Consider the following 12,997-nt stretch of genomic DNA (forward strand, 5'->3'; position numbering starts at 1 on the left):
CTCCCAAGTATTATAGATAGTCATCGACTTATGACCACAATTGGGACAGGAACATACGTTGCTAAGCAAGGCTGTCATTAAGCCAGTCAGCCTCGATTTTATGACCTTTCATGCCACGGACATTAAATAAATCACAGCAGTCATTAAGTAAATCATGTGTTTGTTACGTGAATCCATCTTTTCCTATTGACTTTATTTGCTGGAAGCCTCCTGGGAAGGTTGCAGTATTAGAATATTCTCAATACACAATTATTAGGAAACATATTAGAAGGAGACGTATCCAGACATTCAGAAACCATATGAGTTTTTCTACTTAAAGATATGCAGACTTGGGCATCATGCTTTCAATAAATAGCAAGATGGCATTAGTTTCTCCAGAACTGATTCTGAGAAAATACATGAAGATTTGGCAACACTTGACAAATTAGTCCTTCTGAAGCACAACTTCTATTACAGTTGTGCTTTTTTAAGTTCATTTTTCACAATTGTCCATAAATCACTGCTGAAATCCAATTTCTGTAAAAAGAGATTTGCGTGTAGACTGTTGGAGACTCTGGTTCACAATGGGCACTAGTCCAGCTCTCAAGACCAACAAGCTTATAGCGTCCATCAATCTTGCATATAAGAGGTCCCCCCAACTCTCGCTGTAAACAGAAGGAGGGACAGAATGAATAGGATGCAAAATAATAAGCATTTTCAGCCATAATACATAGCTTAAAATCAACCCATCATTCTATAGCAGGGGTGTCAAACGCAAGGCCTTGGGGCCAGATCCGGCCCACGGGATGCTGAGATCTGGCCCACGGGACCACCTGGAAACAGCAAAGGACCGACCTGCGGTGCCTCTGCCAGCAAAAACGGAGCTCAGGAGGGTTGCCCGCGGTCCTCCCAAGCTCCATTTTTGCTGGCAGAGGGCTGCAGGAGACTGTCACAGCTGAAATTGGAGCTCGGGAACCTGCTTTGGCTAGCAGAGTGCTCAAGCCACCACAGGTGCCCTCGGCACGAGTGTCGTCAAGCTGGCCACGCCTACCCTGGCCCCCCAAAGTCAACTATAACACTAACATGGCCCTCAATGAAATCGAGTTTGACACCTCTGCTCCATAGGGTTATATATCTATGGCACAAGAAATGCAACAATTAATGATACCCTCCTGATATTTTAACTGCAGCTTTCTTTATTGCTGCTAATATTTGCCATCCAAAACATCTGGAAGGCAACAGATTGTCTGTTTCTGATTTATGGCTTCATACTTTCAATACCCATCTGAAGTTCTTAAGATTTAAGATTTAGTTTATTTGTATGCCGACCTTCTCCGGGAGGGACCCAGGGCGGTGAACAAATCAAAAGGGGAAAGGGGATACAAACACAATACACATAATTAAAATACACAAGAGTCATACAGCCATACAAGTCGAGAGGGGAGGGGAACTCATCAACCCCAGGCCTGCTGGCACAGCCAGGTTTTGACGGCTTTCCGGAAGGCCTGGAGAGAGGTGAGGGTCCGAATCTCCGTGGGGAGTTCGTTCCAAAGGGCCGGAGCTGCTACAGAGAAGGCCCTCCCCCGGGTGGTAGCCAGATGGCATTGGCTGGTAGACGGAACCCGGAGGAGGCCGACCCTGTGCGATCTAACGGGTCTATGGGAGGTAATTGGCAGCAGGCGGTCTCTCAAGTACCCAGGTCCAATACCATGAAGGGCTTTATAAGTTACGACTAGCACTTTGAAGCGTATCCGGAGACCGATCAGTAGCCAGTGCAGCTCGCGGGGGATAGGTGTAACGTGGGTGTACCGAGGTGCACCCACAATCACTCGCACGGCTGCATTCTGGACGAGTTGTAGTCTCCGAATACTCTTCAAAGGCTGCCCCATGTAGAGTGCACTTTGTACCACTTGGGGACAATGATTCAAAATAAGCAGAACAGTATCATATCCAGGGGTGGAATTCAGCTGATTTGGACCAGTTCGAGTGAACTGGATGTTAATTTTAATCTGGTTCGCCGAACCCGTAGTTCCGACAACCAGCTGGCTCTGCCCAACCCCTCCCAGGAATCTCCATGCAGCCTGTTTTGGATGCCAGGTAAGTGCAGGTCCCGCACAGAGACTCTGGGAGGGCGAAAAATGGGTCTACCAAAAGTACAAGAAGTCCTGCCTTCGGAGGGCCTCCGGAGCCTGGGGGAGGCCATTTTCACTCTTCCGAAGGCTCAAGGAAATCCTCCGGTGCCTGGGGAGGGTGAAAATGCCCCCCTCCCCATGGTGCAGAAAGCCAACCCAACCACGCCCCCATGGCCACATCCACCCAGCAACTAGTTGCTAAAAATTTTCAATCCCACCACTGATCATATCCATAGGTAATTTTGTTTGTTTCTGAAGAAGCACATTATGTATGCTCCCTTCTTCAAAACGGCGGGAAACCGCTCTGCTAGTTCTCTACAGCTGCAATGCTGATTTGTGGCAGCGCAGCCGGAAAGCTTTCTGATGTCAAATACAGTCTTGGGATCATATCCCCCGTCTTTTTAATGGATAAACTTACTGATCACATTAGGAATTTCAGTATGATTGGCGCCTCTTCAGTTAAGTGGTCCCAAATGCAAGATTACACTTCTCCCATTTAATGACAATATCCCACACCCGTTACGTACAGGACATGAAGTTGTCCCCGTAGCACTTCCACATATATTCGTGTTTTTAATGTCTTCACCCCAGTATCTGGTACAGGCATCACTTGTGAGGAGTGATATTTCTGTTTGCTGCAGCCTTCTGGAAAACCGATTCTCTAGATGGAAAACAAGCAATACCAGACAAATATGATTCGATACATGCAACTGTGGGAAAAGACTTATTAAGTTGTTTTTAGCAAGTAGTTCCCGACATCCCAGGTATAACTTTCTACTAGTGAAAATAAGAATATGAGTCACCAAGCCAAAATAATAATAATATAGGAGTCTAAATGCATGTTCAAAGAAAATAACCTTTACCGAAGGCTTAGATGCACACATTTCTATACACACTCTTCTCGTGGTTTTGTTGTGAGATTATTTAGGAGTCAACAAGAGGAGTCCCTCATTTTTTCTACTGAGGAGTTATTCCCCTAGGAGGCCTTCTCAGAACAGCAGATGGAATTTTAAAAAGGAGGAGATGGATAGCTAACTATCCTTTCTTCTTTGCTCTCTGACCTCCTCTTTTTCTCTCTGTAATTTAGCTCTCTCCCAAATAACAAGTTACAGGGGGAGAAAAAGATCTTTCTCTTGCTGGTGGCCTGAAATGATCCCTTACACAATCCTTGATTTGGGATGTGCAGACTTCACATACCGGTGCTTGTCGCATTAAAATGAGATCTATAACACTCGAGGTGTTCCAGCCGATGTAGGAGAAAATGTAAGGTTTTTTTTCTTGAGGGACAAAAGAACTTGGTTTAAGTGCTGCTAACCCACCTGGAAACCTAACTCTCTGGAGAAAACTCTGCTGCTGGGGAAAATGGCAGGAAAGAGAACAAAAAGATGAGTAGTAGTTGAAAGGTGGATGGGCTCAGTTATAGCGGCGATGGGGGCGCCGTTGAAAGCGCTGAAGGACAACGGTTAGGGTCAGATCAGAGTGGGCACAGTGGCGCAGAGGCTTAATGATTTTGAGACTGCTGGCCAGAAATGATCTACACCAGGGGTGGGTTCCGGCAACCATTACTGCCAGTTCGCTCATGGGCATGCGCATGCGCACTACAATAAAAATTGTTTTGCACATGCGCAGAAGCCAAAAACAAGATGGCTCCATCAGGTGAAGCGGTTTGGTGGCGTGGAAGGTCTGGGCTGCTGCTGCCACTACCAGTTCAGCTGAACTGGTCTGAACTGGTAGCAACCCACCACTGGTCTGCACTCCAGTGGTTTGAGCCCGGCAACGTGACACAGAGTGAGCTCACATTGATCGATCCCTAACTCTTGCCCACCCAGCAGTTTGAAAGCAAGGCAATATTTCAAGTAGGTAAATTGGAAGTGATGCAAAGACACGTGGAAAGTCCCCTTCAAGTCCCTGGAAATTGACACCACCTCCTGGGAAACCCTGGCACAAGATCGATCAACCTGGCGCACGCTGATCCACCAAGGCTGCCAGACATCTGAGGACAGAAGAAGAGCCATAGCATAAGAGAAGCGAGCACTCCACAAAGCCAGAGCTGCAAATGCTGCGACAATGGTACTCACCCACATCTGCTTGACATGTGGCAGAACATTTCATGCCCATATAGCAGTGGTGAACTTCACAATTTTTTATTACCAGTTCTGTGGGCTTGGCTTGGTGGGCGTGGCAGGGGAAGGATATTGCAAAATCCCCATTCTCCCCCCACTCCAGGGGGAAGGATGTTGCAAAATCTCCATTCCCACCCCACTCTGGGGCTAGCCAGTGGTGGTATTTGCCAGTTCTCCGAACTACTCAAAATTTCCGCTACCGGTTCTCCAGAATCTGTCAGAACCTGCTGAATTTCACCCCTCCCATATAGGCCTTACCAGCCACCTGCGGATACATCATAGACAGCCCACAACCTGTTAGATGTCAAGATCCTCTTCGAACACGATGGATGAACATCATAAATTGGTACCACTTTGGGGGGTGGGCGGGGAACCTAGCTGCGCTTGTGTGTGTAGAGCAAAAGCCAATGGTGGACATAGCCAGACATGAGGCAAGACTGTGAGACCAGTGGTGTAAAGCTAGTTCACCCACCCACCCACCCACCCACCCCACAGTGCACCAAGGATCGGTATACAAGCACTGAATGGAATGAACTCGCAATCTAGGGTGTCAGGACTGCATTATGTCCAGCATTTGTAGATTCCCCTGACATTGTATGCCATATGCTAAATAAATAAGGGTCAGATAATCATGGAGAAGAGAAAGGAAATTACCAGGAGGAGTTTGAAGGTGGGGTCAAATGCTTGATGAGTTTAGAATCACTACACTTCCACAAGAGACTTAAGTCCTGCCTCCTGTGAATTCCGTTGAGTCTTCTCTAACGTCAATTTGCCTTGACCATCGTAGATATATCAGATTCTTGTGTATAAGGTAGCATGTAATAAACTTGAAGTGCTTTGAACTAAACCTCTTCCTGGTTCCTTGTGCCTGACAGAAAATCTAGTTATGCGTTCACTAAGAGTCAACACCGGCTTGATGCTACATAATCAATCCAGCAGTACAGGATTCAAATATCCCAAATAAAAAGGAGGACTTCTTATGCCCAACGGCACCTCTACCTGCCAGCCTAGCAAGGTAGTCCAGAAAGGAAGTAGGATCAGATGGACTAATTCTACTTTATTGTAAGGTTACATTAATAGAATCTTGCAAGTTTGAAAGCACATTTCTTCCCTGTTGCCTTTGCAGCCCAAGAAACTAGGGGAGGGGTCCCATCGGAGATGTTCATCATGGTCACTTTCCTTTTATGAGCTAAGCTGCTCTTATTGAGCTATTCCCTGGCTGTGGCTCTTTCCCCTGTCTCCAAACGTTACTCCTATATACATTACACCATGGAGGAGGGGGAGGGGGAGGAGGAGGAGGAGGTGGTGGTGGTGGTGGAGGAGGAGGAGGAGGAGGAGGAGGGAGAAGGAGAATTAGAAACACAATAGTGAAAGGAACAGAATGTAAGAATCCTGAATGCCAGCTTCCCATACTGCAATATTTCGTTTTAACTCTCATTTGTGGCAGTGCAAAGCCATTTTTCATAAATGTATACTTTCAGAAACACAACACTGTTAGATCAGTGATGGCGAACCTTTTCGGCACAAAGTGTTGAAAAGGGAGCACACATGCTCGTCTGGGCCACAACCCGGAAGAGGAGCTGCCCCTGGAAAATGAACTTCCGGTTTCCGATGCATGCCAGCCAGCTAGTCTTCCTGTTACTGGCATACATGGGTGCATAATGATCAGCTGGCTGGCGTGCATGCTCACACCAGAAAACAGAAGACCAAGCAAGCTCTTACAGTTTCTGGCACTGCTGCATGCCCGAAGGTTAGCTGATCATTGCGTGTGTATGCGCATCATTGCATCCGTATGCGCACCAGAGAAATGGGTATCTAGCCATGCGTGCCAGGTGACATGGCTCCACGTGCCACTTTGGGCACACGTGCCATAGGTTTGCCATCACGGGGCTAGATAGTACCAATCACCCTCACCTGTTATGTTCCATCCTGCAGTCAAGCACTTGGCATCAGTGGCTAGTTTCTCCTCCTGTTCTGGCAGACAGGTAAGTCCTACGGTGTCTCCTAAAAAACAAAAGAGGAAATAAAGCAGAACTTTATTTCTGGTATCTGGTATATTCTAGGAAAGGTATTCAGAAATCTTAAAATTGTTAACATCCCTTCAAAGTAGGTCTCGAGTCTTGAGAGCTTGTCCCAGTTCCCCTTTGTCTCGTCTTAAATTAATACAATCAAGCCAGGGTTATTTTGAGCCATGGTGGCACAGTGATTAGAATGCAGTATTGCAGGTTAATTCTGCCAACTGCCAGCAGTTCGATTCTCACCGGCTCAAGGTTGACTCATGCTTCTGAGGTCAGTAAAATGAGGACCCAGATTGTTGGGGGCAATATGCTGACTCTCTAAACCTCTTAGAGAGGGCTGTAAAGCACTGTGAAGTGGTATATAAGCCTAAGTGCTATTGCTATTTTGAGTTTGTTTCCCACGCTTCCCTCTTCCTGGAGACCATGTAATCTTTTCTGCCATTCCCCAATATCTCATTCTTCTTTTGCTTTCCTCCCAATTTTCTAAATTCCTTTATAATGTCCGATCACAATCGTAGGATGAGATATTCTCCTATTTATGCAGATAGGAATAGATTCAGACATGACAAATACTGGACTATTTCAGTCAGATCGGATGAATCAGTTGCAAAATAGCATTTGTACAGCCTAGAGAGCCCTTTCTTTTCCATTTACACACAAGGCTTTTTACTGAAGTCAGTTCACAGAAGATACAAATCAATGGGGCTCAATATGACTATTTTAGTACTTTTGACAAGCCATTGTTACAAGAGCTTTAGCTTGGTTCTGGCCCATAAAGTTTCTTTTATCTAGCAACTGTGGTTCAACTGCTTTTCAGCTCAAATTTCTTTGCATTGACATTGTAGATAAAGGTCTTGACCAGAGGTAGTATTCAGCATGTTTTGAATGGAAAACTGGTAGCGGAAAATTTGAGTAGTTCGAGAACCGGTAAATACCACCTCTGACTCTATTCTCTGCCTCCCAAGGGAAGCCCAGCTGATCGGGAGGAAATGGGGATTTTGCAGTATCCTTCTGGAGTGAGGATGGAATGGTGATTTACAGTATCCTTCCCCTGGAGTGGGGAGGGAATGGAGATTTTACAATATCCTTCCCCTGGAGTGGGGAGGAAATAGAGATTTTACAATATCCTTCCCCTGGAATGGGGTGGGAATGGAGATTTTACAGTATCCTTCCCCTGGAATGGAGTGGGAATGGAGATTTTACAGTATCCTTCCCCTGCAATGGGGATGGAATGGAGATTTACAGCATCCTTCCCCTGCAGTGGGGTGAGAATGGAGAGTTTACAATATCCTTCCCCTGGAGTGGGGAGGGAATGGAGATTTTACAGTATCCTTCCCCTGGAGTGGGGTGGGAATGGAGATTTTACAGTATCCTTTCCCTGTAGTGGGGAGGGAATGGAGATTTTACAGTATCCTTCGCCTGGAATGGGGATGGAATGGAGATTTTACAGTATCCTTCCCCTGGAGTGGGGTGGGAATGGAGATTTTACAGTATCCTTCCCCTGGAGTGGGAGGGAATGGAGATTTTACAGTATCCTTCGCCTGGAATGGGGATGGAATGGAGATTTTACAGTATCCGTCCCCTGCCATGGCCACCAAGCCATGCAATGGCCACCAAGCCATGCCCACAGAACCAGTAGAATTTTTTTTTGAATCCCACTACTGTCTTGAACCAAGAAAGTTATTTCCCCCTTTATAGTACCTGTATGAATGGGGATCTCCAGTTCTAACAGACTAATGTCATTGCTGGGAGGCAACCCACTGAAGTTGGTATGAAAGTAGACAGTTTTCACTGAGATCTGAGTGCCACCTTCTGCACCAGGAAGCCGGTTAGTGATCCCTAGGACAGCTTTGTCTGTTTGAGTGCTAAAAAAAAAAATTCCAAGTTCACCATATGCACAATTTAATAACAGCAATAGCATGTTTCTTTTTTGCAGAGCAATGTTGCATATTATCTATACTCTGAGACCCATATCTAAGTCCAGAAACTCACAACCCCAACTCCCTGTTTTTGATATGAAGATAATCTAGAGCCCCTGGAAGAGAATAAGATATAAATTTGACAAAATAAAGAAATAATACAGTCTTTTGATATTCTTGAGGGATTCTACCGGAGGTGGGTTGCTAATTTTTTTTACTACCGATTTGGGTGCATTCTTCTGTGTGTGCGTGTACACGATGCCTCTGCGCATGCACAGAAGCTTCTGCACATGAGCAGAAGCATCCGGGCGGGTGAGTGAAACCTCCCACCCCCGCTACTACCGGTTTGCCCGATCTGGGCCAAACCAGCAGCAACCCACTCCTAGATTCTACAATATATTGCAGTTAGCAAATTTGTATGGTTAGTTTATAAAACCAATAATAAAAATTGGATCATTTATGACTAGAGGTAAAATCTATTGAGTATATACTTTAAGGAAAACTTATCCAATGTGCACTTCATGGATCTGTGCACTGGGAGTTGCTGAATTACAACTCCTAATGTGAACAACATGGAGAAATACTAAAAATCCGAGTCTAGCAACATCTGGGACACCTGTTATATAGCAATACTATATCTACTATATTGCATTTCAGTTTGCTACTCAAAATGTTTGCCCACCGATGCATACATCAGAGGATGGTAAAACAAAATTATAGGAGAAGCAATTTGCATAAACTGTGTCTGTTTAGGAAAAATGTACATCTGAGTTAGATAGATGATAGATAGATAGATAGATAGATAGATAGATAGATAGATAGATAGATAGATAGATAGATAGATAGATAGATAGATTGAGAGAGAGAGAGAGAGAGAGAGAGAGAGAGAGAGAGAGAGAGAGAGATATGTATGTATGTATATATGTATGATTATGTATACATACATACATACATACATACATACATACATACATACATACATGAACTAAATGTAGTCCTAGACTTACACTCGGGCATTTAGTAACTGTTCAAAGATATGACAGCTCCTCTTCTAATCACATGATTACATTTTGGATATTCAGAAGCTGGCCTAAATTCACAGAATTTCAAGTGTCCCACAGTCACATGACCAAGGATTTATGACTCTCTTTTTTTGCTGGAAATCAGTTTTTTAGCAAAAAAACAACAACACCCCAGTAAACAATGGGTTCACTTAACGACTGTGGCATTTGCTCAATAAGTGTGATGTTCTCTTAAAGATTGCTGCAAAAAAAGGTCATAAAATCAGACTCAGTCATGTGATGACCCACTTAATGGCCTTTGTGTCTTACAACAGTGGTAGGATTAGCACCTATTCGGGAGAACCGGTTGTTAATTTTCCAAGCAGTTAGGAGACCGGTTATTGGAAGAAATCTCATTTTGGTTTTTCCCCACTTTACAGGGCTAATCCTGTCAGGAAGGCAGGAAGGAAACATTCTGGCGTTGTTTCTAGCCTAATCTTTATTGCCCTGCTTACAGAAACTGCCTCTCCGGTTAACCCTGATTATATTGTAACCGCTAAGGCGAAGCACCTATCGACGTGAGTGATGTTGAGTTGCCACGCCCACCCAGTCACATGACCACCGAACCACGCCTACTCAGCTGGTCATTAGGGCAGAGAACTGGTTGTTAAATTATTTGAATCCCATCAGTGTCATACAATCATAACTGCGCACTCAATTATGATCGTAAGTCAGGTTCTACCTGTACCAATAACCTTCTTACAAAAAATGCAAATGCTGCATTGATGCAAAAAAACATAACGTTAGAAGATAATGATGTCAGCAAAGTCCTTTTTTGTGTGTGGATTCTGGGCCCTTGGCAACCCGTTTCAAATTTTTCGACCCAAGGATGATTCCCATGAAATATACTTCGGTTTCATTCAGAGAACACAACAAAAGTCCCTCGTCCAGGGGTTGTATCCTAGGTAGGGATATAATCTTTTGAGGGGGAAAAATCCCAGTATATTTGCTTACCTTACATTACAATCTCCAGCAGTCAGAACCCAACTTTTCTCAATCAGAATTCCTATGCAAAAGGATTTGTTTTCAAACTGTAAGCTCACAAGCCATGGCCAAGATGCTGGAGATGCTAGATTGCCACTAAACGGTTCCAATTCGCCCTGTCCTTCCAGTGAGGTGTTTGTCAGCATTGCCTCCATGGAAAACAGATCTTCTACTGGAATTCCACACTTCCCTAATGCCAGAAGGAAGGGCTACTATTAATTGTGTCCTATACATTGTAGCATCCAAGTGATAATTCCATAAATTTGTGCAAAACTTGCAGCACCTTTACTACGTCTGCTTTAAGACCCTTTTCAACTACCACTTTTTTTTCCACATTAAGCATTACATTTGCTGAGAGAAGCAGCAGAATTAAGTAGAATTATTCTGAATAATCTCCCATACAGACATGCATTCAGAAATAATTGCTATTTCATTCCCAACACATCACCTCCACGTTAATGAATAAAGTGTACGTCTGGAGGAGGAATGTCTGCAGGAGAAATTCAAAAAGTCAAGATGGCAGTCATGCCATGCAAATAAAGGCCTGCAATTCTGTTATGCCTAATCAAGCAGCCAATATCAGAGACTTTACCAAAACCAAAGAATATTTATGCAACAAATCAAAGAGAGCCAGTTTGAGGTAGTGGTTGAGGCGCCAGGCTGCTATCAAAACCAGGTGATTGTAAGTTGTAGTCTCACCTTTAGGCATGACGCCATCTGGGTGACCTTGAGCCAGGCCCTGTCCCTCAGCCCTGGGAAGAAGACAATGGCAAACCACATCTAGAAACGCTGCCAAAAAAATCCTGCACATATTCGTCTAGGCAGTTGCAAGGAATCAAGACTGACTTGAAGGCATCAAAACAAAAACTCCACCCAGAACATCAAAACAAGCGTACAGTAATTTATTGCTCAATTTTTTCTTAAGACATCTCTTTATAGGAGGCCACTTGGCCAGAAATCGATAGACATATGCACACTGCGCAGGCTTCTAAATGCGCTTTCAAAACATGCTTCCTTCAGTTTGCTTGTTCCGATGCTGGGTTTTTGTTTTATTGGTAAAACAGATTGAGTTTTTCTGATGTGTCATAAAAGGTGACCAATAAACTTTCTAAATGAATAGGAGAAAAATACCAGAATCGGAAGGTCTGTTGGGAAGCCTACAGTCTAGGAAAAACAGACACACACACACACACACACCCTCCTCCAGCTTAAAATTATTACATGGACTGTTGAGTTCTATCCCATTCTCGCTTCTCTGAACAGATCCTTGATTCATCTCTTCAAAACTGATCTTGAAGCCCTTGGCCCCAACCGAGCCATCTGTTCTGAAATGCACGGTCAAGTAGCTGCTGCTCGAAAACAGTTGAAGGTTCCTTTTGTGGCCACACAGTGTTCCTGCAAACCATAAGACAAAGAAGATGGTATGCCAGAAAGGTTTCCATTTACCATATGGTTGGGGAAGAGCCAGAAAACCTAAGGTGAATTGTTGCTGCCTGCATGAGCGGTGTATCCCCTCTATGATTGATCCAACTATTTCTTTTCGAGATTTATTTTCTGCCTTTCCTGCAAGAACTCCAGATGGCATAGATAGCGCTTGTCTTCAAAGTACTTAAGTACTGAGAAGCAAGCCCGAAGAGATGGATTGGGCTAAGAGACTGTAATTGTTCAATATCCCACAATAAGCTGCCAGGATAGAGGGTGGACTTCAACCCTGGACATTTCATAAATCGGCCTCTTAGTTGCTGCACCAGACTGAAGGCACTTCCACATGGTCAGTGCAAAGGTGGTATTCAGCAGGTTCTGACCATTTCTGGAGAACCGGTAGCGGAAATTCTGAGTAGTTCGGAGAACCGGTAAATACCACTTATGACTGCCCCTGCCCCCATCTACTCCCTGCCTCCCGTATCCCAGCTGATTGGGAGGGAATGGAGAGTTTACGGTATCCTTCCCCTGCAATGGGGTGGGAATGGAGATTTTACAGTATCCTTCCCCTGGAGTGGGAGGGAATGGGGATTTTACAGTATCCTTCCCCTGCAATGGGGTGGGAATGGAGATTTTACAGTATCCTTCCCCTGGAGTGGGAGGGAATGGTGATTTTACAGTATCCTCCCCCTGCCACACCCACCAAGCCATGCCCACCAAGCCAAGACACGCTCACCAAGTCACACCCTCAGAACTGGTAGTGAAAAAATTTGAATCCCACCACTGGGTCAGTGTTACCACCCCCCAATATTCATCAGAGCAACTTACTCCTATGATGCTTATCCTGATCACACCATTATAACCTGCACTTTTTCTGCTTGTCCCAACAAGGGGACATCACCATAAGCCTTTGGTCAGCTCCCTGCTTGCCCTTGTCACACTGCATTTGGTCACATTGAAGAAAACAAAAGGCCGTTAATCTGAATGATGTTTGACCCCCTTAGTCTGGACAAAGGATTTCATGGTACAGTGGGACTTTGTGGCCAAAGAAAAATCTGCAGCTTTAAGAGATGGGACTGGCTGGGAGTCTTTATAAATGGACAAGCAGCCTTAGCTCATGAAGCAGATATTTTGCGATTTTGAGTAGCTGAGCTGGAGGAAAATTGCTTGAGCTGCCCATCAAGCAGAGGTGGGTTCCTACTGGTTTGGGCTGGTTCGGCCGAGCAGGTAGTAATTCAGCCATGCACATGCCCAAACTGGTTCTATCGGTGGAGCTGTAGATGGCACCATTTTGTTATTTGGTTCTGCGCATGCGCAGAAATAATTTTTTTATAGCATGCATCAAGCACATGTACGCCC

General features: G+C 44.7%; 1 protein-coding gene and 1 long non-coding RNA gene across 2 annotated transcripts in view; both read right to left on the reverse strand.

Annotated features, from left to right (window-relative positions):
• Positions 1-184: 184 nt before the first annotated feature.
• On the reverse strand, positions 185-6,234 carry LOC148044055 (uncharacterized). Its single transcript, XR_015697648.1, has 3 exons — positions 6,149-6,234; positions 2,639-2,772; positions 185-644 (listed from the first exon to the last, which is right to left on the reverse strand). It is a non-coding gene; the product is annotated as an uncharacterized LOC148044055 (long non-coding RNA).
• Positions 6,235-6,758: 524 nt separating this feature from the next.
• Positions 6,759-12,997, reverse strand: part of OVCH1 (ovochymase 1) — a 53,613-nt gene continuing 47,374 nt past the window's right edge. The window contains exons 22-25 of the mRNA XM_087722539.1: positions 11,438-11,611; positions 10,187-10,406; positions 7,954-8,117; positions 6,759-6,784 (exon numbers count right to left, since the gene is read on the reverse strand). Of these exons, the coding sequence (XP_087578665.1) occupies positions 6,759-6,784; positions 7,954-8,117; positions 10,187-10,406; positions 11,438-11,611 (584 nt within the window). The remainder of the gene's footprint in view (positions 6,785-7,953; positions 8,118-10,186; positions 10,407-11,437; positions 11,612-12,997) is intronic.

The sequence above is a fragment of the Thamnophis sirtalis genome, unplaced genomic scaffold (genome assembly GCF_051295495.1).
Source record: "Thamnophis sirtalis isolate CommonGarterSnake01/CBP01778 unplaced genomic scaffold, rThaSir2_p1.2 scaffold_9, whole genome shotgun sequence".
Lineage (NCBI taxonomy): Eukaryota > Metazoa > Chordata > Lepidosauria > Squamata > Natricidae > Thamnophis > Thamnophis sirtalis.